Source organism: Papaver somniferum, chromosome 3 (assembly GCF_003573695.1).
Source record: "Papaver somniferum cultivar HN1 chromosome 3, ASM357369v1, whole genome shotgun sequence".
In the NCBI taxonomy this organism is placed as follows: Eukaryota; Viridiplantae; Streptophyta; class Magnoliopsida; order Ranunculales; family Papaveraceae; genus Papaver; species Papaver somniferum.
Window position 1 is genome coordinate 24,800,766 of NC_039360.1, and position 24,829 is coordinate 24,825,594.

Below are 24,829 nucleotides of genomic sequence, written 5' to 3' on the forward strand. Positions count from 1 at the left end.
CTAAATCTAATCTTATTGCCCTATAAGCTAATGCATCACGGTCCCATCTCTTTAAAAGCATACCCAGTGGTTTGTTAGATATCTGAAAACACAATTGTTTATACACACACACTACGCATTACCCAGCAGATATATGATTGGATCTCAGCAGTTATCTTCATAGCCAGCCAGCCAGCCAGCCAGCCAGGGATCGATAATGTCGTGCAAAGACAATTGACGGTTCATGCAACAATGTACACGACGCAACAGTAATTGACTACAACATTTCACTGATTCCCAGCAGAGACGATGATATATCGGGCTGGACATTAATGAACGGACGTACATGTAAAAAAGGAACACACAAACTGATACTTCTCTGTCCGTCGAAAGTGGAAGAGGAGAGTAGTACGTACTCTTTTGTATGACTCTGAGATCTCAAAGTGACGTCCACATCTGCAATTCCCTGGAACATAAGGCAGCCAATATTGCTAACGCAAATCTAATAAGAGATCTCAGGTCATAATCTCTTTTGTATTTCAGAATGGTTTCGATTGACGCCTCAGTTCCTTTAAGAGAATCCAAAGTGATTTTTCGAAAAAGAATCCATTTTATGTGCACACTATTTCAAAAATGATTTAATTTAATACTGGTTAAGCAGTTAACGATTGTAGTTATGTTAACGTAATGTCAAAAAATTTGTTACATAACTCGGATGACTATAGAATCTCACGAAAATACTAGTTCCTAGTGCACAAAATCGGACTCGGCGAGCAGGAAGTCTTGCGCATTTTAAATGGGCTAATGACAATGGTCGATTATTTACCACCGGCCAGGCGGTAATGTTTTTTTTGCTTTAGCAAACAGTGATTTGGGACCCACTTTGAAGCCATAAAATACAATCATGGAGAACTGGAAACAAATTTTATTTCCAACACTTCTTCTCAACACGACAAGAATGAGGCGTTCTTTAAAAAGCTGAATTAAGGCGCCACTCAGACGCTATTTATACAACTAGTAAATTCCTTTGCTTCCTTAATATGTTACTCTCTCTCAGCTCTGAAATAACAACACTCTGTAAAAACTCCCAAGGGTTTCAGAGAGACAAACAATTGGATTCTTTTAGGTTTTCTGCACTCTTTCGTTCATTCAGTAGTTTGATTTGGGATTTTATTTTATTAGGGGAAAAAGGAAATTTGAGGGAGAAAGAAGGAAGAAATCCATTTGAATGGAATCGAGAATTCTGCGAAGAAGATTTGATTCCAGAGTTATTATTAGTTAAAAGGTAAGGAATCATGATTGAATTGAATGGTGTTTGATTACAATAAAGGAAGGAACTGAATTATAATACTACTAGTAGAATTTCTGCCCATTCATTAAACCTTAATTTTGACTGTTAGTTTCCTCTGAAATTTTGTTTTTATTATTCTTCTTCTCACAAGATATATCTGGTGTGAAATACTGAAGTTTCAGAATTTATTCCAATTTTCAAGTGCTGTAGAATATCCATTTCTTTGTTGACAAGAAGCAAGACCTATTATTCTTCTTCATTGCTTTTTCAACTTTGAAGAAGAACCCAATTCTTAAATGCATCCTTTGTCTGTCCATCTAGATCTCGGTAATCAATCATCTTCTGTTTCAGACTTCCATCCAATTACAGTTCAATCCGTCAAAAAAAAAATGACGAAGAATTCTGAATATTCTTCTGATGAAAATAAACCCTCTATGTAATCCATGTTTTTGGTTATTGAATTGTTTATTCTTAGGTAAACGCTTTAAGCTACTTCTACTTTCTAGTCTTTGGTTATTGAGTTTCTTTTCTGCTTCAACTTGTCTTTGTTGTTACGTTTTTCACCTTCCCAAATTTCCTCTCTTTACGCATTTTAGATGTCCACAAAGCTAAGAAACTGTAATCCAAAAGGGGATATCATGTGATTCTCTTTGCAGTTTGCACTGCTTTTTTTCTCTTGTTGTCTTCTGACACTGTTAAGAGTTTACTTTATGCAGGGAACTAAAACAATACAAGTTTCTTCTTCTAGTCCAGGTTAGGCTTCTTTGTTTCTTTCTTTCCATTCATTGTGTCGTTTTTCGATTAGTATGTAATTTCATTTCTATTAATTGCTTTGAGATGGTACTCGTGAATTGCTGACTGACCTTAACAATTGGTTGGCATTTAAGTGACCAATCCTTTTATGGGTCGTTTTTATCTGTAAAAGTAATCTTCTCATGTGAATTCAGTGCCTACTTTGTCACAATTTTTGGACTTTTCAATTCTCATTTCTCTTCATTTAGTTGATGATATTCGTCTGTATTAGTCCTGTAAGGAGTGCCTGGAGTTTTATGTGTTCTTGAATTGTTTTGACAGATATAAGCTCCAGGATATGGGATGCCTGGTATCAACACCTCAGGATACTGGTGCTGGTGGGAATAGAAAAAGGCAAGGAAATGTTGGGGAAGTGGCTGTTTTTGTACCTGGATTCAGGATACCAAAGCCCGTAGATTTCTCTCAGTCACTTGGTGATAGTTTGTCTAAGAGTCTTGTGGAGCGTCTTTCTGCTCTTAGAACTCGTGTAGTTGTTATGGCTGCACAAGAAGCACCCACGGCATCGAAATCAAGAAAAAGAACAGCTACTCAACATGGTTTGTTGTGTATTTGATGCATACTTTTTTGTTCTTGTTATTCAGTTTAACGTCATTTGATGCTAAACTAAATCTCTTTATGCGCAGGTGGCTCAACAGCGTCTGATCTTCAGCAGGCTCTTGAAGATTACTTACCAGTTTTGTTGGGATTACTTAAAGAAGGTAACTAAAACCTCCAATTCCTGAAAGACGGTTTGAGGCTTAGTTCACCGTGTATGGGCTCAATGTTGTACTTTCTTCTTTGTTTAAATTGTGGTGGTTCCTTAATTTCAGGTAGCAATCTACAATATATGGTACACTTTATATGGGTTAATCAGGAGGACGAAGCGGAGGTGAGCATCAATACAGATATGTCAGATTTTAGACATATATGAACTTTATGAGAACTGATCCATATACTCTCTGTAATGTCGGCAGGAAACAGCCTTACCAAATGCTTGGTATGAGGTATTGTCAGTTTTACACTTGATGGCCATGCTATCGTTATCACAAGCAAATATGCTGCTCCTTCCTAAAACAGCTGCTGACGGTTATCAGCCAAAAGTATCAGAAGGTATTTACTGAAATTTTATTTCATCTACCACCAACAATGGTTCTAAGAGCCTTCATCATTGTTGCTGTTTCTCTAGTTTGGCCAAAAAGCTTTCCTATCAGCTTGTTTATTTATTTTCTACCTGTTATTTTTTAATGCTCGGTGAAGCTTTCTCGTTGTTTCTTTTGTCATTCCTCCTACCACAAGTAATTCTGCACTTCTTTTTTTGTAGCAGAAAGCAGGCGAATGTCCGTAGATATTTTTTTAAGGGCGGCAGGATATTTGGATTGTGCTCTTAAGCATGTTTTCCCCCAGCTATCCCCAGATCTTAGGTTTGTGTCGACTTGCTTTTTCTTAGCTGTGGCCTGTAAACCTGTAACCATGTTGATCATTTGAGTTTACACTAACACATGCTGTTAGATGTAGTTGATGTCCCATGATTGTAAATGTTTTACATTTTCATGCTTTACTACTTTATATTGACCAATACTGTTGGACTGACATCATTACTCGTGATGTTAATTGTAGGAGAGATCTTCCTGTAGACCTAGCAGAAGGGGCGCTCCGATCACTTTCCTTGCAAGCATTAGGCCAGGTACTAAATTGCACCCCAAATAGTTTATCTGTGTATCTGGTTTTGTTTTTATGTGTATTCCATCCATTCATTGATTAATTAAGCACTAGAAGGATTAGGAAGCATACATGATATATCATGATAATTTGTTCATCTAGTAATGCTTCTGCATTCTGCACGTTCAGAGTTTATGTCTTAACAATGTTTTGTACCTTCCTAGTTTGCCATGAGTTGTCCACCAATCTAAGTCTAGATAGGGAAATTAGTGACCTGTTAGAGATTCTTCACTGTCTGATTAATGGTTTCTTTAACTCCATATGATGAAGGGTGTCGAAATTCAGCTTGGCATGGCAATTGATAGTGTTAAGGCCACACTGGCAGTGAAAAGGCGGCTTGCTTGCGAGATGGTTAAATACTGGCAGCAGGTATTGTCTCAATTATCTATTTGTTGGTTTGATCAGGCATTGAAGTTTAGAGTGTTTCTCTTCAAATATTTCATTTTCCACTATCCTTCGTATGGTGGGGTTAGCAAACGTTCTATTATTAGCTATGTCTATACTCACAAGATACCAGTTAGATGCAAGAAATTTTTGTACTGAGAAAAGAATCTTAACGGCATAGTTGTGCACGTTTGTGGATTTCTCTTATTCAATGTTTGTAATAGGTTAGGATACCCAGGATCATATGGCTCCATATTTCTTGACGAGGAGAGATTCTCACTATTACTAATTTATTGCAGGCTCAAGAAAATGTTATGCGCCTACCATTAACAAATGGGTGGGGTGAAAAACATAAGCTTTTTGTCAAGTGGAAGCATATTGAAGCAAAGGTATCTCACTCTTTTGTTCATGCAAATTTCGTATTCCATTATAGAAACTTTCAAGCTTTAACCCGCTGGCGGTCCTTTGATTTGCTACGTTCTTCAAGGGTCTCTTAAATACTACATAATCAACTGTTGTAAACCTTGAGTAGTAACTAGTTCTGTGTGTATATTTATAGTTGAGTTGACACATTTAAGTGTTCTTTTGTTGTATTTCCTTGGCAGGCAGCAGCATATTATTACCACGGTTTAATCCTTGACGAGGGTAACACCGAGAAATCTCATGGGATGGCTGTGGCTGCTCTTCAAGCAGCAGAAGAGTTTCTCAAAGAAAGTAAAAAGGTCTCTGACACTTTCAACAAATCGTCTCCTATTTCCAGGTTAGCCGTTCATAAATCTCTCTTTACTTTTTTTACTTTGATTACATTATCTGTTTAGGCTTGTTACCAGCGATACTCTAAAGCATGATAAAGACACCGTGTTAGTCTATAATCAAGATATGGACATTCCTACCGAAAAATGTTATAGTTTTTAAAGTGTAAAACCATTGCCATTACGCTCTCCAAGTTTAGTTCTGTCCCCGTGTACCATCAAATTTTGAGGATTCTTCACAATGCTAAGACCTCGATTTCCTTGCAGGAATCCACCTCTTTGGGGAACAATGAAGTATCTCTCTGAGAAAATCCCAAAAGACACATCAAGCAAGGTTCGGATCAACCGGGATCTCTACACTTCTGAAAAGTATGTACATTCTAAATCTGGATTTTATGTTCAAGTCAGATATTTTATTTTCTTTTCAAGCTCAGTAACATCCCAGGGATCCGTTTCAAATTGCCTGGTGAAGCACATTACGGATGATTATAGTTCTAGGCATTTGCATAATTACATATGGATAGTTTCAATAGGTTCGAGTCTTCACGGACTAAATTCAAGACATTTTATCCTCAAACTATTACGAGTTCTGTTGCTTATGGTTTTCTGGACTGGTTTTTGTGTGGATTGCAGGATAATGGAGACAGCTCCAGCATTGCCAGATTTTGCGTTGGCATTGAAACCAGATGATTATCAGCTCCCACCGGTGGATCCCTCATGGAATGATCACGAGACGACAAAGGCTCAACCTGTTGCCAGCCAGCACACCCCTGGGAGAATGTAAAGTTGCTTTATGAATGTTCACACTTAGCATTGGGCACTATACGAGCTCAATGCACCACACAAGGTCCAAGTCTTTTGGTCCCCAAAATTTTTCATACATCTCAACACACTTCGATACACCTTGCCTGTAGAGGCATCAAGTAGAACAACTTAGGTCTGAAATTTATGTAAGGAATCATGGTACCGTAGGTCAACCTTGTAAGAAAATCACATCGCTCTGAAGCTTTTAACCTTATAAAATTGAATGAATGGCAATTGAAATTTTAAGCTTTTGAAATTGCTACCCTGTCCAAGTTTCTTATAATGCCTTTTGCTGCCTTTTAAATTTCCAAATTCCAATAGTATGTAATTCTTTCTTATAATAGAGCAGAGAAATTACCTAGTGTCCACTTATTCTACATTCTTAAGTCCAGTTTTCAATATGTATATTTAGAATAATCACAGCCTGAGGTGCATCAGAGCAAGTGAAGCCCATGCTGAAGGTGAGATCCCACTCTAAGACTCCTTGGACCATTACAATAAAGAATCTATGAATTTCTCGACGACAAACTGTTTGCCTAGAGAAAATATGCACCATCACAGGCAGCAAACAGTTTGTCGTCTACATTATAATATGAGATTTATCTCTCGAGTTCTCCTTCAGATTGACAGAAAACTCAGAAGAGTTGTGGAGCTCCTCCTATAGTGGGAGGATGGAGCTCCTCCTAAAGCATTGTAATCCACAGAAGCCAAGAATTGTAAGTAAAAAGAGTAACTGGAGAGGAAGCTACAGATCATTATTAGAATTGTCATGTCATAGAGATGGATGCACTCCACAACTGCATGTAAATATCGCTCGTTTACTACTATTGAACTTAAGAGGTGGTTGTGGTAAATGGTAATCCACCACTACATTATTCATAATGGTTAACAATTTAACCATAAATCCATAAATTGTCAAATGCCATCCATATACCACTGAGAAGGATTAGTAAAATAAGATGATTCTGGGTATACCTTAATTGGTATGTCAACTCCAGAGGATTAACTTTTTAAATGTGCTATTACTGTTTTCTACTGCTTGCTACTATGCTAGGTACCATAATTTTTCGTTTCTAGAGCTTTGGTGCAGGAGGAATCATGTCTAATGCCTTGAGTATGAAAGTAAAGATAAAAGCGTCTTCTTGGAGCTTCTCAAACCTGCAACAAAATAAAATTTTATGTTACATAATACAAAAATGAATAGAGACTTTTCATAAAGAAAAAAGAAGTGTTTGATTCATTCAGAGGGAAAAATGAATGCATTATGTGGTTCATTCTAAGTGCAGAGAGTATATAAGTATATCGTCTCTCGAAATAAGGACATAGAAAGCTCTCCAAGTAGCAAATTACCTTCCCGATTTTGAGGAGTGTCCAGCACCGAATTCACACTTGAAAAGCAGTGTGTTAAGATCCGTTTTCATTTCCCTTAACTTAGCCACAAACTTGGCTGGTTCAGAATACAAAACTCTGGTATCTGTAGCAAAAATCAAGAATAAGGCGACAAATTTTCTTTTATGAAAAAGAGGGAGCAGATAGATGAGACCTTGCATTCACAAACATTTACGGCTTTCATGATAGAATTTTTATGCCTTAGATATAAAGCAGGAAGAACTCTATTAGTTTAGTTTACTCGTAGCACCAAAGAGAAGTGTTGAACTTACCATGTAGACCGGCAGTAATGAGAATGTTTGGGTAATTTTGTGCCTTGATCTGTAAAACAAAATAGTACTTAGGCTAAATATAACAAGATATAAAAAGAAGTACAAAGAAAGCAATGAAAACTCAGTTAGTTTTTACATTATCCACAGGAGAATAGGATTTCATGTAGTGATAAAATTCTTCTTTACGAGGATCACCCCATTCCTGCAAAAATAAAGCCAAGATAAATCATCATTAAAAGTCTGAAATCTGACAAAGGATAAAGTGGAAAAGCCGAAAACCGGTGTCATCTATTCAAATTCAAGCATTCGATATGAGAGGCATCTTTATTCAAATTCAAGCATTCCTTTAAAGTCTTAAGGAATAAGAAAATGACCTCATATTCTGAAGTTGTAAGAGGAATAGTTGCATCTAGCATTGTCGTCACAACATCTACAAATGGAACTCCAGCTACCGCTGCCTTGAACAAATCAGGACGCATATTGAGAACAGCACCCATAAGCAAACCTCCAGCACTCCTTCCATTGATGCACAACTTTTCTTGGGCGCAGTACTTGTTCTCTATTAGATACTCGGCACAAGCAATAAAATCTGTAAAGGTGTTCATCTTCTTTAGGAATTTTCCATTTTCATACCACTGCCTTCCCATTTCACCTCCTCCACGAATATGAGCTATTACATAAATGAACCCTCTGTCTAACAAAGACAGCCTTGATGCCTTGAAATATGGATCTATGCACACCTATTTATGTAAACAGTTTATAAAACATCAATTACATAAGACTTCCATCAACTCTAGAAAGCAACAAAAACGAAAAAGAAGAATAATAGTTTGACACCCGCCTTATACCATCTATGGGCATAGTCCTTTAGATGCATATGATAACAATAGTGACATGCCATGAGCCCATGACTGATTTCCCGTCAGATTTTTTGGTTTTTTAACCAACTGAACATGTAACTTTTTTGGTTTAAATTTGTAGTCATTTAAGAGTTTGAACTCTGAATCTCTGATTGGCGCACTTTTATGCAGAGCGCCAACCAGAAGTCCTGATGATGCTCTCTTTATGTTTACGAGTATAGAAGCTAGTTATATACAGGACACTGACAGTAAGTGAAAATCACGAGCTAGTAATACAGGCGAATATTAGTAAGTGGTGAACACGTCCTTCATACCTCATATGAGCCATAGCCATATAGGAGTAAAGGATCAGTCCCATCAAGCTTTACAAGATTCTTATTATAAACGATTGACATAGGAACTTGAGTGTCATCTGAAGCAGTTGCCCATTTTCTTTCCGTGGCATAATTTGATGAGTCAAAACCTCCTAAAACCTGGTAAAATTGTGGACAGTTAAACAAACTGTTGCCTTGAGAACATACACATAACAAGAATGGTTATGAACGAAACATAATTGACAAGTATATAAGAAGAAAGGAGCAGTTGAGGTCACTTACAGTATCAATTTTCTTCAACACAGATACGCCAGTGTTCATATCATAATCATATACAGATTCTGGTGTCTTCAGTGAACTGTATGAAAATCTTAAAATGCTTGAAGTAAATTCTGCCTCAGAAGGATCCACAGAGTAGACAGGATCTATAAAATCCACAGCTCGACCTCCAGATAGAGATTCAATTGGTTGGTCTTTGGCCGGAAGTCCATAAACAGTCACTTTAGGCAAACCATTTTCACGCTCAAATACAACAAGATTGTCGACAAAAAGTTGAATGTCTTGAATCTTCACACTGCATAAAATTCAAGCGTTAGTTAGCCTTTTAATTAACTGAAATTGGCAGTTCCAAATGAATCCTTAAGAGTTTCAATGGATGACTGAACCCCTTTGGAGGTGCATAACAGTGGGTGACTACACGACACGACTTCACCCCAGTGGTTAAATTTTGGTTATGTCTCTTTAAGCAACTGATTGGACTTTAAGAGTAAGAGAGAAACCTTCAAACATTTTAATATATTGTCGGCTTAATAATGGAAATTCCTATCATTAAAATTCCTTGCTAATTTGGGTTTTCAGTTTCAAATTTCGTTAAGGAATAAGGTTACTTCCTGTTTAGCATGAACTATGCAATAGCTGTTTCTGATTCTTTAAAAAAAAAACATATGTAAGTTGTAACCTATCATGAAATTGCAAATTGCCAGTCATGGTCAATCAATGGCACATCAAACAGGAAGATTACACAGCCAATAGCATACAATTGTACAATTATCAAGGACGAAACATTTAAGTTGACAATCAGTAAAGGCAAGTTGAATATTAGTGTTACCTTTCCCTGTGAGGAAGTATCAATGTTGTCGCAGATGTATTATCTATTGGGCACACAAGTAACTCTGAATTGTAAATCTCATCGCTTCTTCTCTTAATGAAGAAATGACTTCCACGATGGCTGACTGACGTGTCAATGCCATTCAAACGAGGTGTCAAAACAACAAGTGCATCTTCTTGCTTAGAAACGTCAAAGTAAAAGACAAACCGTGTAGTTTTACTTTCGGATGCAACAAACAAAAATTTCTTGCTCTCAGAAAGTTGAAGATCAATAGAGAACATATCATCCTTTTCATGATAAAGACAAGTATCACTAGATTGGTCAGAGCCCAGCTTATGCAGCCAAACCTGTTAAATTGTAAGAATGGTAAAGTCATAAGCGTCAAACTAAACTCAAACCCTAGTTGGCAAAACACGCTGAACATTCACTTTCCAAGAACATAGCAGCACGGAATGGACGACTAATTCTCAAAGCAAACTACGGTGTAGAAAATTCCAAACATAAGTTACCTTGTCTGGGCGAAGGGTCTCGTCCATTGTAACATAAGCTAGCGCCTCATCACCAGCCCATTCAAGGTATGATGTGACACCTACCAAGGGCTTCCCAACTAGAGCTTGAGACTCTGCGTCAATGACATAAACAGTATAAATCTCATTTCCTACAGTGTCTTCTGCATACGCCACCAACTTATTATTCGGACTAACCTGTATAAAAAAATAACGAACAAAGCAATCAATTAGCGGCATCCACTAAAAGAAGATAAGTAAACCATAATACATTATCAAAAACAAAACACAAAACACAAAACCACCCAATAGGTGCATACTCTGAAAGCTCCAATCCTATAGTAATCATGTTCCTTGGCCTTGACATTTTCATCCAGGATAACATGCTCTTGAGGATCGTTTGGTCCCATCGGCATTGTATCATGCACAGTAGCAGCTCGTTCTCCATTATCGCCTATAAGACGTCTACAATACTGAACATACTCCTTCCCCTCCAATGTCCTCTCATAGTAGTAATAAGGTCCTTTGCGGATAGGAGCAGTTATATCATCTTCCTTAATCCTCCCTCTTATCTCAGCAAATAGCTTATCTTCCATGTATTTTGTCCCTAACAAAAATTGAAAACACGAATGTAACCTAAATTTCAATTGATGTTATCATGATAATTTTGATTTTTTCAAATGAGATCTAATTAAGATGATAAGATTAAAAATACCTTCCATGACGGAATCAACATATGAATTTTCTTCATTGAGGTAAGAAATAACCTCAGGATTAGAACGAGAATCATCACGAAGCCAGTAATAATTGTCGATTCTAACATCTCCAAACATTTCCATTTCATGTTTAACCTTCTTTGCTACCGGAGCTGCTCTCATGGTGACTGGTGGTGATGACAACGATGAAGATGATGATATTCCTGCTGCTGTAGATTTTATTACAGAGGAAGAAGAAGAAGGTAATGAGACGGAGAGAAGAAGTGGGAAACCAAAATAAACCAGGCCGCTTATACCAGCGGCAGCGATACTTCTTCTTCTGAGAAGAGGAGGTAAGGTATTACGAACAATACAACCGACTACCATTTTAATTTTCGAAAAATATGAGGGTGATGAGTCTCGAAGTCGAGATCTCTATAATGCACCAATGGTACTACTACGAGTATACTGCGACTGCGACTGCGACTGCTCGGCTGTCTAAATTTGCCTCGAGCACTGTGACTGCCGCGAACTGCAGCCGATGCTGGCCTCCAAGTAGAGTGTGGATGCTTTCAAGAAGCTGTTTCTGGAGCACGGAAATATAATCTAGATGGGTGTGTGTGGATCTCTTATAGGTTTTAGTCATGCAATTATGCAATTGCGATAAATGAAACTTTTGTTTTTCTGGTTTCCATAACAATAAGGTGAATGTATCACTGTTCCTGAAAAAGAGGGAGTACTGCAAAACAAACACGCAGGTCTCTTCTTGACAGTATTTTGAGTACAAAATATTGATCCTAATAAGAAAATAATGATCATGATAAGATATCAACAGGTAATCTCAATGAGATAAGGTAAGTGTAGGGTTGGATTTTTCCTTTCTTTGTATAGAAGATGTTGATGGGGTTCCTACCTGTAGTTTGATCAATAGTTAGAGAACTATTCCTTGTTTTCAAAATTTATGTATTTTTAGTTTGATTTTTGTTTTGTTGCTTTTTCCTGGTGCGTTTTGCTCTCTTTCAGATGTACTCGCCTACACACGTCTTGTGTGCCTTTTAGTTTAAGTACTTTTGCCAATTTAAAAAACGTATCATCATGAAGTTGCAGCATAAATTATACCTAACATTCAATTGCATTCAAAGCTTTATCCTATACCTTAGTCTAGTAAAATTAGCTAGACACCGAACAAAAACAACAACTATCACAAGATCTTACATCAAAAATAATAGTTCTACTTGCAAAAACTCTCACGCGAAAATTTACCAATGCTCCTCGGCTTTTCTCCCGTCTCTGGTGTTATATGCAGTAAATTTTTTCTTGAATGTTCACAAAGGCATTATGTAGGCAGGGATCCGCACGTTCCCGGGTCCCACTTCTTTGGACCTTGGAAAGAATAATGGGCCTGGTTAGAAAAGAAACCATAATACAATGTTTATAACGAATATTTAGTACAAATGTTTTTGACCCGTATTTTCCTTAAGCAAATAATCACAAGCACTACTAATAAAAAACCTGCACAAAAGCTTCTAACAAGTTTCCCATAAGGAAGATACAGACTAATACATATGGATAATGGAGTTGTAGTTCAGTTTATCGTCTTCCTTGTGAATGGACAAGCAGATTAAAGTTCAGATTTCACGGCTGAGACAGGGACGTGGCCGTGAACCCTCAGGCGGTAAATGCATGTGTGAGAAGCTCCATGGTTTGAAAAGAAATCGAATCTGACCATATTAACGACTTGCTTTTCTCCTGACTCCACTTTGAAGGTCTGCGCATTACTTTTGTCGAGATGATAAGCAAACTCAGACAGTGTAAACATATTCTCACCCTGATGAGATAGATCAGCGTCGCCAGCAGCAGTACCGATTGTCCCAATCTTTTGATACCAACCAGAGACCCGACAGTCCTTTGGAGCACTTGCTCTGTCGTAGGCTACACTCTGTTTATGTGCCACCATTACAATACAAGACAAATTAGAAAGAAACATAAACAAAACAATAACGACAGAGAATATCCAGCATATTTGTTCATCATATCATGTAACTATAGAGGAGACGTGCAAAGCTATGGTTACTGTTACCCTTATAGTGTGGCCAAAATGATTAGAGCTGATTGAACAGTAAAAGCTCATAACCAATTAGTTTCGTAAGGAGTTTCATGCAACACTACCTACTTAACAGCAAAGACTATGGTTCAATAAACTCCTTCGGCCAAGCAACTATTTTTCAAGGAAGAAAATCTGAGGAGCATCATTTAAATACCCCTTAATTTCCTTCCACAGTCCTAAGTTTCATAGGTTACAGAATTCATCCAGTTAAAACTTGCTGAAACAGTTATTTAAGAATTTATGTAAAAAGACTCTACTTATTCAGTTCTAGTGTTATAGAGCATAAAATTCGAAAGAATGTATGGTCTTCAACCAGTTCCAAACTCATTAAATAAACTCTATGACAAAGGTGAAAGCAGAGTCAACTACCTCAGTGAAGAAGTAGGTGCAGCAACGGAAATATATGCGTCAAGTAAGGAGGATTTATGATTTCTAATGCAAACGTATTTCATATTCTACAGCCTTTGGAGCAGACAGACTATTAGCATCACATATGTACCTGGCTTTACTCAGTGACTCATTTGTCGATTATCAGTCTATAATCAACCAAATTCAATACATGCTTAACTTGCCAGACCTTATTGTGATACTAGTTCAAAATCTACCTGAGGCCAAAGAGAGGTGAAGGATATGGTTTCAGCATCCTCCTTAACCAATGAACAATTTATTAGGTCCTATGACTTCCAATACAGGATAATAAAAAAAAAAAAGTATGTTTCGTTTAAACAGCAGCAACTATGGTAAAAGATCTCATTGTGTGGCTTGATAATGACAGAATACGTGCATGAGATGCAGTGCTGGTCCGTCTACTATATTTCTTTATCATACTCATCCATCTAGGAGGCATGTGAGCAAACCAGGAGGAAGTTACCAAATACAATTATTCACGAAGCTAGGAGGTTAATGGACAGTGCAAACTATTTAGATAAAACATGCTAATTTGCAACGAAGATCCATAAATGAAACAGATGAAAAAAAACTAAATATACTTCTTTATCTAAAATGATGCCCTTCCAAGTTCCAACAAACTTAAATCATAAAGTTCATACCTACTTTTCTACAACATGCATAAAAGATGTAAAATTGAATGTTGAACAATGTGGGGTTAGTCACAATACCTTAGAAACATGCTCGACAGTCACAGCCTCCGGAATAATCCCCGTCCTAAGCTTAATTATCACATACCCACTCTTTCCTTGCAGAGGAAAGCATTGACCAGGTTCCCCAAAACTCGGTTTCAATATAATCTGTGCATCCTTCTGAATCCCAAACTGCTTCTTAAAAGGAATCCAAGCCAAACCCTTCTTATATATAAAAGGTTCTGAATGATCAAGCACAATACCTCCTCCAGAACCCAATGCATAATCAACCATTCCAAGTCCATCAGCAGCATGTTTCTCAATTTCTTTTTCAACAATCTCTTTAGCCAAACCTCTAATATCATCCAAACTCCATTCATTTCCCTCCTTACCCTTCCCATCACCCTTCCCCTTCTCAAATTCCTCCAAAAAATTATCGAAATCTTGTTTGGTAAAGAAACCCTTCTCTTTCAATTCACCAAAACCTTTCTCCAATTCATCAGTCTTGACACCCAATTTCATCAATTCAGACTCATACAAACTCCCTTTCTCATCAATCTTTTTCCCAATTTCCCTCCTTAACCCACTAATTTCACTCTCAACTTTCTTATCCATAATCTCAACTTGAACTTGCATCATCTTAGTAGTCGTCTTCAAAAACGCTTCCACTTCTGCAATCCTACCCTCAAATTCAGTAACCCCACCATCACCAACAACCCCATCATCCTTGAAAGCCGATTTCCTTATCATTTGAACAAGACCCAAAAGGACAAGAATAAGTATAAAATTCTTTGCTAATACACTGATCACTGTCTTCCATAAAGGTACTCTCTTTGTAACCATCACTGTCTTCTTCTTCACTAAACCGCCTTTCTTCAAAGAAGATGATGACACATTTCTATCTCTATCTCCACCGATTGAAGTGGTTTCTCCTGCTTTTCTGATCTGTTCAGATACAATTGAAGTTCCTCCTTCTCCTGCCATTTCGAAATTGGATGATTTCTTCTCTGTAACTACTGTTGTTCTTCTCCTTGATGCAGGATTTGGATCGATTGGGTTTGACGATGTAGACATTGATTTAAATAAAATTTGAATTTCTTGATGGAAACCCTAGATTTGATTATTATTTAAAATAAAGTGGCTTTTCCTTTTTTGACTTTCTCTGTTTTTCTTGAACAGTCGTTTCGATTGGGAATTGCGGTTATGCAGTTGGGGTTGGGGAGGGGATATTCTATCTAGACGGTGGGTGTAATAATTTTTCACACCTTTTTTACACTTATCTAAACATACACCGTTTATTGTCAAAGCTGCTGGCGCTTCATGTTGCCAAAGGGAATGCCGAAACCTGGCTTAATGTTGCGAAGGTGAATGTACCAAATACAGATGTGTTGGAGAGATAAATTAAAAACTTGGAGGGAAATTTCAACAGTTATCTTCGCCCAGCAGATGAAGAGCAAGTTTTACGACGGAAGAATTCCATGTTACGAATTACATGTCACGTCACCATTATGAATAGATCTTGGATATGCAGGTTCAATGGTGGATTCCAGCAAAATGCATTTTAACGTTTTTCGATTTATGTGTATCACAGTAAAATACGCGTATTCTTTTACCAACTGGTGACATCTTTTTTTTCTTTTAAGGAACAAATTTTTATTAATAATAATAATTGAGATACATCTAGTTTCTCCTGGATCAGAGAAGATAACCACATTGGTAAGTTCTCAGACCAGTATATAGCGTTACTTAGAAATTTTGCATCTTTAAATAAAACATGAGCTACTTCATTTGTTTCTCTTGGGACATAATGACATTCCCATTTATTAAATAACTTAAGCAATTCTAAACAATCATTTATAATACTATTGGTAGTCCATTGAACAGATCATTTTTTTCTATTGATTGCATTCACCACATTTGCAGAGTCTCCTTCTAGAATGAGATTTGCAACGTTGTGCTCCACTTCCCATTTAATTCCTTCTAATGCAGCTAGGGCTTCTGCTTTTTCTGCATCTTCGGCTAAGCCCGGTATGCACACTGCTCCCCTTGGATTACCTATATCATCGAAAATAATTAGTCCTACTCCCATCAAATTTGTTTCAGTAGAATATACTGCATCAAAATTGACTTTTATAAAAGAGAGAGGTGGTTTTACCCATTGCACTGCATTTCTAATAATACCGCTTGTTTGTCTATTCAAGACATGTTTTTGAGTACTAGTAGTCCACTCCAACCTGCTTTGGTTGATGTGACCTACAACATTCTCCACATTCATTTGTGTATTATCAAAAACAAAAGAACACCTCATTTTCCAGATACCCCACAACTTAAAGGCTGCATTACTTATAAAATTGTCTTGTACAACAACATTCCTGTCACTGTTTTGAAACCAGCATGCTATAGGTAATATTGGATATTCTAGTGAGCATACCTGCAATATTATTATCCACAACACTCCAAATTTGTGCAACAAAAGTACATTCAATTAACAGGTGATAAGCAGATTCATTTTCTCTTTCACATAGAGGACATTTTTGACATATGTTATTAACATGTCTTCCTAGTATTTCTCTGACAGGTAAGCAGTCATATATACACTTCCACAGGAAATGCAAGATTTTTGGTGGTAGCGCCATACCCCAAAATATTTTCCAGGGAAAGTTTACAACAACGTAATTACTGTTTGCACTATCCACAATCCTACAGGCAGTTCTGACATAAAAAATACCATTGAAAGATGGTGTCCATCTCAATTGGTCCTTACCAGTTTTTGGAATTCTAATTCTCATGATATCCCTAACAGTACTTTCATCAAAAAAGATAATGTAAGATATCAAGTTTCCAAGTTTTTGTGTTTTGATCAATTAGTTGGTCTACTGTCTCCATGTAAGGTGAAGCATATTGAGATGGTGGTGGGTTTTTCCATCCTGGAATCCAAACGTCCTTCCAGATGAAGATGTTTCTACCATCTCCAACTTCCCAACAATAATTTTCTCTAAGAATGTCGAGACCTCTATAAACACCCTTCCATATCCAAGAACCATGTTTATCATTAGCATAATGAAGAGGATTATGGTTAGGGAAGTACTTACTTTTCATAGTGATGGAAAATTTAGTGTTGGTTTCAGTAATCATTCTCCAAGATAACTTACAAAGTAAAGCAATATTCATGACTTCAGTCTTCTTTATGTTCAACCCTCCCAGAGATTTAGACTGACTTACAGTATCCCACTTAATCATCTTCATGCTTATACCATTTTGTTTCTTATTTAGCAAAAAATTTCTTTGTATTCTATCAATCTTATCGGTTATGGTTTTAGGCATGGGAAAATAGCTAAGTGATGTGAAGCTAGAGAGCCTAAGGTCGATTGAGTAAGCATTGTTCTACCTGGTTGGTTTACGTGCTTTCTTTGTCTTATGGCTAGCCTGCTGTCAAATCTATCTAGTAGATGTCTAAAAGTTTCTTCCTTATTTTTCTGGATTAACAGTGGGACTCCTAAATATGTAAGGCCATCTTTCTAATATTTAGAATACTAACAATTTGGTTTTTAGTATGTGGACTAATTTTAGGGCCGAAGGCTAAACCTGATTTTTCAAAATTGATGGATTCTCCAGAAAACTTACTGAATTCCTTTATCACCTGCTCCAATTGTTTTGCTCCATTAATAGTAGCTCTAGTGAATACTAAGCAGTCATCTGCAAAAAAACAAATGACTAATGTATGGACTATTTTTAGTAACTTTGATTTGTTGAACCATTACTTTCAACATGAACAAGTAGACGAGAAAATGATTCCATGCATATGATAAACAAATATGGGGACAAGGGGTCTCCCTATCTAAGACCCCTTGTAGGATAGAAAACCTCTCCAGGACTTCCATTAAGAAGTATAGATGCAGACACAGTTGAAACACCTTCAAAAATCATATCACACCAATGTTCGTGAAAACCTAAAAGCCTAAGAGTGGAAATTAGGAAGAAAGAAAAGCCGCTTGGAAAAGGCTTATAAATTTATCCATAACTTTTTGCAGTCTGCTAGCTACTAATTTTGAGATTATTTTACAAGTCACATTGCTAAGACTTAATGGCATGTAGTCTGACGCTTGCTTAGGTGTATTTGTTTTGGGGATGAGACTAATGAAACTATGATTCATTTGTTTCAGTAAGTGCCTAGAATGGAAAAAGCTCTTACCATACTAATGATACTTTCTCCAACAACATGCCACATCTGTTGGTAGAAACCAGGAGGGTACCCATCAGGTCCCGGAGAAGTCCAGGGATGTATTTGAAACAATACATTCTTGATCTCCTCATCACTAGGGATAGAAATAAGTTGATCATTTTGTTCATCAGTTATACATGGTTCAGGATTCATTAAGAATTCATCAGCGTTATCAGGATTAGTCATCCTACTGATTTTAGAGAAATGATCTTTTAGCTCATTTGCTATGCTAGCTCTATCAGATAACCAAACTCCTATATTTGACTGGATAGTATCTATCGGTGTTCTCCTTTTCCTATATTTCATTTTTCATTAAAGTATTTAGTGCTTCTATCTTGGAGAGGAAGGTCATCTTTGGCTCTCTGCCTATAAAAATCTTGTTGAACATCATAACAATATTTAAGTTGAGTTTCAAGATTATGAATTTCAGCTGAATTATCAACACTACTTCCATTCTGGACAGTACGAGCTAGCTTATCATGTATTACAGTGAGTTGAGTCTGAATGTTACCAAAGGTGTTCCTATTCCATTCACTTAACACATGCTTAACATTTTTAAGAGACCTAATTTATCTAAAAGCATGAGAGCCATTACTACCTGGATTCCAGTTATTTTGGATTAAGGATTTACAGTTCTGATCAAGGAACCAACATTTATTAAACCTATAAGGTTTTCGGGTAGAGTTTTCTTCTCTAGAACTAACCAACAAAATGGGAAGATGGTCACTTCCTAGACTAACCAGATGATAAACTATAGCATTAGGGAACAGATCAAACCAGTTATAACTAACAAGAGTTCTATCAAGTCTCTCTAAGATAATATTATCTCCTGACCTTCTATTAGTCCAAGTAAAAGGACTGCCTATGTAATTCACATCAGTAATATCAAGAGAATCAAGGTGGCCTTTAACAAATTCAAGTTGGGATTGGGAGACAGGTTGCCCCCCTTGTTTCTCACATTGTTTGGTCACAAAATTCAGGTCTCCAAAAATTACCAAGGGTAAATTATATTTATTTTCCATATTATGCAAGAAGTCCCTTTGATTAGCTATATCCTGATCATCTAATGCTCCATACATTCAAACTAGAAGAGATTTCTCATTCCTAGCATCAAAACAGGTAATACAAATAATAAATCTCATATTCATTTCAACTACTTCAAACTTCTTTCCACATCAGAAATAAACCACCAGACAATCCAATTGGGTTGATAAAGTAATATTTCGAGAAATTCAAACACTTGTGAAATGTGAAGTAATAATTAAATTAATAATTAAATAACAAGTAATAAATGATATCCCACCATGTCTAGATCCTTTTATGTGCACGTAGTAAAAGTATTTGACACGTGTTAAGTAGCTAGAGTAGTACCTGATTGTATATATATAATCGTTATTCGATTATTTGGATTAGCGTTAGGCGCGATTCCAATTCGCGTTTTCTGTCTTTTTGGACACTATTTTGAATCGCATTTTACGCAATTTGGAATACCATTTGTTTCAGATTCCCCGCACCATTCCACGAAACTATGGAATATGGCTTAGAAAAAGTGTGGATGCTACTAACTTGGAGGCCATTAGACTTGACATCCCACAGTTTTTCCACATTTGAAGTAGCTTAGGTTCCACTATAATACTTGCTCTAAAGAAGGCTTTACGATCGTCTTAATGTTACGATGTGCTGCGGAGATGAAGAAAAAACTTGGAGCTAAATGTCATATATTATCGCTTCATTTAGCAGATGGAGAATATTTTTTTATTTTTTCTTCGCAAATTAGACATTCATTAAAAAGAGCTATTTTGAAGTGTTAGTAGCCATCTAACATGGAGGGTATAGAGCCGCTACTAATGTTCGATTTTATCTACTGATAGTTTCTGATAAATGGAAAGAGGAGAGATATAATCTCAATTAAAATTACAAGTAAAGTGTTTTGCTTGTTTTGGTAATGTATCTGCCATTGCATTACCTGATTTGTTAACAAAGTAAAAAAAAACAAGGATGATCGATATTTCTTGTTTCTTCCAAAATAGCCTTGCATTGTCAAAAGGTAGGAGTTGTGACCCAATTTCAGATTATTTATCAAGCTCTTGTAGTCTCCTACTATGATGAAGCTATTGAAGTTCTTCTCTTTTGCCCGTTGCGATGCCAGTAAAAGTCCTACAACTTTTGCTTTTCGGGATTTGATGTTGTATGGTCCTGGTCTTCTATTTACAAAGTTTCATGTATCATATCTTAGTTTTAGAGCAAAACCAGAGGGTTTATTTTTAGATACCCAAGCTATGTCTACATTTATATGTCCTTCTATTTGGTGGTTATCATGGTTCATTTAAGGTCCGGGCTATTGCTATTTATTTTGTTCCAAAAGTGCATGTGTCTCTGTATAGCTAATGCAACCTTTATTGGTGAGTTCTTTTTCCCTGGAAAACTTTTGTACATCTTTCTTTCCAAATGAACCACATTTTGGCGAGAGTTAATTTATAGGAATTGAACTATTGGGTTTCCACATCCACATTTTACATATATCAAGAAATTTTGTGGAATTGTTAAGATGAATATAATAGGATTTGCTGGTAGATCCCATATTGATTCAACAAAGTGATAAAGAAAGAAGAGATATTTTGTTGTTTCCTCTGCATCATACCTAAATGAGCAGTGGGACATTCTCGTACATCAGGAAGTAACATCAAACATACTTATTGCACACTTCTCATGGATACTACATGAAATAGGGGTTAAAATCACACTGTCATCGAATAGGGGTCGAAATTAAGAAAGCAACATAAAAGATTACTGACAAAAAACTGGATGAGAATAATCAAAACTATGGTTGTAACTATACGTAATTCAAATGCATTTCCATGTGTGGAGAAAGTAAGATTACCTCAAAATTACATAAACATTGTCTCCTTTAGTATAATCGTACGCTAATGAATTTTATAAAAAACGTAAATTTGAGCAACGATACCAATACAATAAGTACATCTTTCAGAGAAGAGAACGTACTGTATTTAGTGAAATTTCACAATGATATGACCCTAATGGGTATATGTCGAACTCGGTTTACTGACCATATACCCTGACTCATCAATAACTATTTCCTTTATTCATGGTTATTAAAACTCTAAAAGCGGTATAATAAATCTCTTAACCAACGGTGGGAATGATATTATATACTAAAGTTGTTCATACAAAAACCAATCAGGTTAAATATTTCATTTTCAAAGTCTATTCTCATCCCAAAGCAAACAGTTTAATAGAGAATTGTAACTAATTATAGGTCACTCGTAATGTACCAGATATACCAAACGACAGGCTAAAAAGTCTGATACGACTATGTATATGCACATATAAATCTATGCATATATCTTAAATAAAATTATGGATGAAATCATCTCGATCAAACAGTCTTTATAAAACAGAACCAGGGAACTTATCGAAGCAAAACTTTAAAAGTTCTGACACATATGAACTCCATTCATAGCATGGTAAGCTAAACAATGTTGGCTAGGGTATAGTTCCGTTGGAGGGATCCATTATGTTGATTTATGAGAGCTAAAGAGAAAGTTTGTTTGTATTCTCTTTGGTTTTGCACATGGGATCTTTGTTCGAACATCATCTTTCTTTACTTGTAGATTTTTTCTTTTGATTGTCATTGATAAACAGAAGAACAAGTTTTTGAAAAAAAAGTTAAATATGTCGACTGTTTTTCATCTTTTGTTTTATTTGTTAACGAGTAGCTCAGTAATTAAGCCAATGACTTCCATGAGTGATGAGTTTCTGACATTATTTTTCTTTGTTTTTTTGAGGAGAAATAGGTTAATGATTAATTCAGTTAGATATATAAGTTTCTGACGTCCACACTAAATTTTGAAATATTTTATCTTTACATCATGTGGAAAAAAAAATACATTGAATCAACGATGGTTACAACGGAAACAAATCTATTCCGATGGAAGAATCCAAGCATTATGATGAGAAAGTGCTGACAATTGAATTGACAGACTTATGAAAAGAAGGAAACATTATTTTCACGCTACGAGAAATAGTAACAAAAAGTTAACGAGGTCATCCTCAAAACAATAATTGAATTCCTCACGCACAAAGCTTTCTGAATAAGATCAGATGAAATCTAACATTTGTGATCTGTAATAAGAGTTTTTGTCTTTATTTTTTTACCAGATGTTATAAATTAGAGAAAATAATAAAATAAAAGAAATCAATCCTTAAATTATGATGGGAGAGATCATATATAGACTAGTTAGGTATCACCCTAGCCTACATCCGGATCTCAACCTCTTCGATTTTACAAAATATTATTAAATTAAATATATTATAAAATATAATACCCAAATACCATTCTTTTTGGCGGGAATCTTGACGGGAAGTATAAGAGAAACAGTCGAGCAGGATTTACAGCAGTGAATTTGGAAAATTAATTGAATAAGAAATATAATCAGAATGGCTTATTGAAAGCTCGGATCTGTCCCAAAAAACAAACTCAATGATTGGTCGATCCTGACGGTCCGCGACCTATTTTTAAAAGTCTAATTTGTCATATAGACAGACACCAGTTCTTTTTAAGTGTTTGATCGTGACGGTTCGTGACCCGGTCATATTTAGTTCCGAAACAAAACTAAATGGACTCTAGTTCATGGTACATAAGCCGCACAAGAGAAGAACAAGGGTGTTATACACAATATATATATATACAAAAAACAAAGTGCACATCATGACGTAGCATACAGACTTTTTTGAACCTCTAGAATTAGATAACATATTTTCTATATACAAAAAAAAAAGTTTACCAAGTAAGCAATCATTTACAAATTGATGACTTGTACCCTTAACCTTATAGAGCTTCTCGACATTTACTTCAGGCATAACATATGTTCAATAAAAAGATAAACTAATGGAAGAGAAAAATATTGTACAAAGAGTCCTCAAAACTGCACTAATGAAACCAAATAGTGAACATACTTCACCACACAAATGTATTGAAAGAATACTGCAAATAATAATCTGGGTTTTACAGACAAGAAACTGAATCTTGATTAGCTTACGAACTACATTTATAATGTAGCACGAAAGAAAAATACATAAATATATTAACTCGAAATGAAAAGTTTTTAGGCTTTTTTTGCTAGGTAATTAAACTAGGCTAGCCGGCATTCCAAAAAAGATTTCGAATAATTAAAAATTACAGACAAATTGAGGTGGCAGAAGAACTCTTCAACAAATTGTAGTCCCAAAAAACATACAATTTCCACTAAAATAGTGCAACTTTTCTCGCACCAAAATAAACTCAATAAGTAAAACATAACATACTAGATTTGTTTGTGCATCGACTATTGTTCTTATACCTTCTGGTGTGCATGATGCGCTTTGTGCATAACTGCATGTACGGTGTTGGTCTACCGTGGTGCATGCAAGTGGTTCCATAATTACATACAAAACTTGCATTAATTGTTGGGTAGTTGATCTAGGATGCTATAATTTATATTGAGTATTGTTCTTATACCTTTTATGCGCAGTATTGGTCTAGCGGGGGTGCATGCAAGTGATTCCATGATTATCTACAAAACTTAGGTTAACTGTGAGATATAATTTGATTATACGCATAAATGATAATTGATTAAACTTTTATGTTGGTTTCCGATTACGGAAATCGAACCCACATCCTCGTGGAGGAATGCCACACACTCTACCAACTGGTCTAGGACGGCAAATGATGGTATGGGGAGTCGTGTCCTTGTCAAAAATAATGAAAACCAAAAAAAATAAAAACCTTGTGAACTCCACCATTATACTCGTGTCGAGGAAACTACACTCTATGAGCTTATTGACTGCATATAACCAAGCCCTCCTCTGCTCCTAGGCTGCATATGAATATGAGAGTTGAGACATAGTCATATTACTGTGAAACGAAAGCAGTACAAATGATTAAGATGAAGAGAAACATACAAACGTACATGATAATAACAACATATATTAACGTTTGGATAAGAAACATGCAGAAGCAAAAATTGGGATATTGGATTACTCAAACTAATTAGAGCCTTAATTCCAAAAATTGATGTTTCTCAATTAACTAAAGAAACCTAATTTACGATGATGTTTACTAATGGGAAACTCAAAAATTGGTAATGAGGAGATTCAAAAGTAACTTTTTGAGACAAAAACTTTTACATCTTCTCCGACAATAAAAAAAAATCTGAATCCTAATTAAGGATTTTTCAAGTCATACCTCCAAAACAAAATTAGGGTTTCCATTAAGTTATTTATAATCAAACTGCATAGTGTTATTAAAAAATATGGAGGATCCCTTCACACTTTTATTCTCGCACACTCTCACACTTTAGACGTCATTTTTGTGAATAAAAACCATATGGTTTTCGATTTGAAGCTAATATGTTCCTCTTACAAAACTTTACGTTCCTACAAAAAAATGAGTGCATCCGAAATACTAAATCTCACAATCTATCGGTTTTAAATTCAATAGTTATCCGTTGGTTTTCAATGTTTCATATTCAAAGTTGTGGATGGTGGTCTTATATAT

The 24,829-nt window shown here is 36.0% G+C and overlaps 3 protein-coding genes across 8 annotated transcripts; 1 reads left to right on the top strand and 2 right to left on the bottom strand.

Moving 5' to 3' along the window:
• The first annotated feature begins 905 nt into the window (after positions 1-905).
• Positions 906-5,983, top strand: LOC113355602. 6 transcript variants are annotated; one of them, XM_026598503.1, is made up of 14 exons: positions 907-996; positions 1,162-1,264; positions 1,987-2,023; positions 2,345-2,619; positions 2,707-2,781; positions 2,893-2,951; positions 3,037-3,172; positions 3,384-3,483; positions 3,680-3,746; positions 4,052-4,150; positions 4,465-4,554; positions 4,771-4,925; positions 5,185-5,286; positions 5,551-5,983. In XM_026598503.1, the coding sequence occupies exons 4-14, from the start codon at positions 2,361-2,363 to the stop codon at positions 5,699-5,701; spliced, it is 1,293 nt and encodes a 430-aa protein (XP_026454288.1). In that variant the 5' UTR covers positions 907-996; positions 1,162-1,264; positions 1,987-2,023; positions 2,345-2,360; the 3' UTR covers positions 5,702-5,983. The 6 variants fall into 6 exon arrangements, with proteins under 6 accessions (XP_026454290.1, XP_026454288.1, XP_026454285.1 ...); XM_026598505.1 differs by lacking the exon at positions 1,987-2,023 and having other exon boundaries at positions 906-996; XM_026598502.1 differs by lacking the exon at positions 907-996 and having other exon boundaries at positions 1,130-1,264.
• Positions 5,984-6,455: 472 nt separating this feature from the next.
• LOC113355603 (protease 2-like) lies at positions 6,456-11,498 on the bottom strand. Its single transcript, XM_026598506.1, has 11 exons — positions 10,886-11,498; positions 10,491-10,777; positions 10,174-10,368; positions 9,665-10,011; positions 8,839-9,130; positions 8,557-8,715; positions 7,757-8,122; positions 7,519-7,584; positions 7,383-7,431; positions 7,072-7,195; positions 6,456-6,879 (listed from the first exon to the last, which is right to left on the bottom strand). The coding sequence occupies exons 1-11, from the start codon at positions 11,250-11,252 to the stop codon at positions 6,795-6,797; spliced, it is 2,337 nt and encodes a 778-aa protein (XP_026454291.1). The 5' UTR covers positions 11,253-11,498; the 3' UTR covers positions 6,456-6,794.
• A 770-nt stretch (positions 11,499-12,268) lies between these two features.
• Positions 12,269-15,260, bottom strand: LOC113355604 (SUN domain-containing protein 2-like). The gene is made up of 2 exons (XM_026598507.1): positions 14,091-15,260; positions 12,269-12,804 (listed from the first exon to the last, which is right to left on the bottom strand). The coding sequence occupies exons 1-2, from the start codon at positions 15,123-15,125 to the stop codon at positions 12,487-12,489; spliced, it is 1,353 nt and encodes a 450-aa protein (XP_026454292.1). The 5' UTR covers positions 15,126-15,260; the 3' UTR covers positions 12,269-12,486.
• Positions 15,261-24,829: the final 9,569 nt, after the last annotated feature.

Excerpts from the sequence above, each read along its gene's own strand:
- LOC113355602 (XM_026598500.1), top strand. The coding sequence starts at position 1,020 with ATGTTACTCTCTCTCAGCTCTGAAATAACAACACTCTGTAAAAACTCC. Across the intron at positions 2,782-2,892 it reads GTTGGGATTACTTAAAGAAG|GTAGCAATCTACAATATATG; the intron begins GTAACTAAAACC and ends CCTTAATTTCAG. Across the intron at positions 4,555-4,770 it reads GGAAGCATATTGAAGCAAAG|GCAGCAGCATATTATTACCA; the intron begins GTATCTCACTCT and ends TTTCCTTGGCAG.
- LOC113355603 (XM_026598506.1), bottom strand. The coding sequence starts at position 11,252 with ATGGTAGTCGGTTGTATTGTTCGTAATACCTTACCTCCTCTTCTCAGA. Across the intron at positions 10,369-10,490 it reads ATAGGATTGGAGCTTTCAGA|GTTAGTCCGAATAATAAGTT; the intron begins GTATGCACCTAT and ends TTTTTTATACAG. Across the intron at positions 7,196-7,382 it reads CATTACTGCCGGTCTACATG|ATACCAGAGTTTTGTATTCT; the intron begins GTAAGTTCAACA and ends TTTTTGCTACAG.
- LOC113355604 (XM_026598507.1), bottom strand. The coding sequence starts at position 15,125 with ATGTCTACATCGTCAAACCCAATCGATCCAAATCCTGCATCAAGGAGA. Across the intron at positions 12,805-14,090 it reads CTGTCGAGCATGTTTCTAAG|AGTGTAGCCTACGACAGAGC; the intron begins GTATTGTGACTA and ends GCACATAAACAG.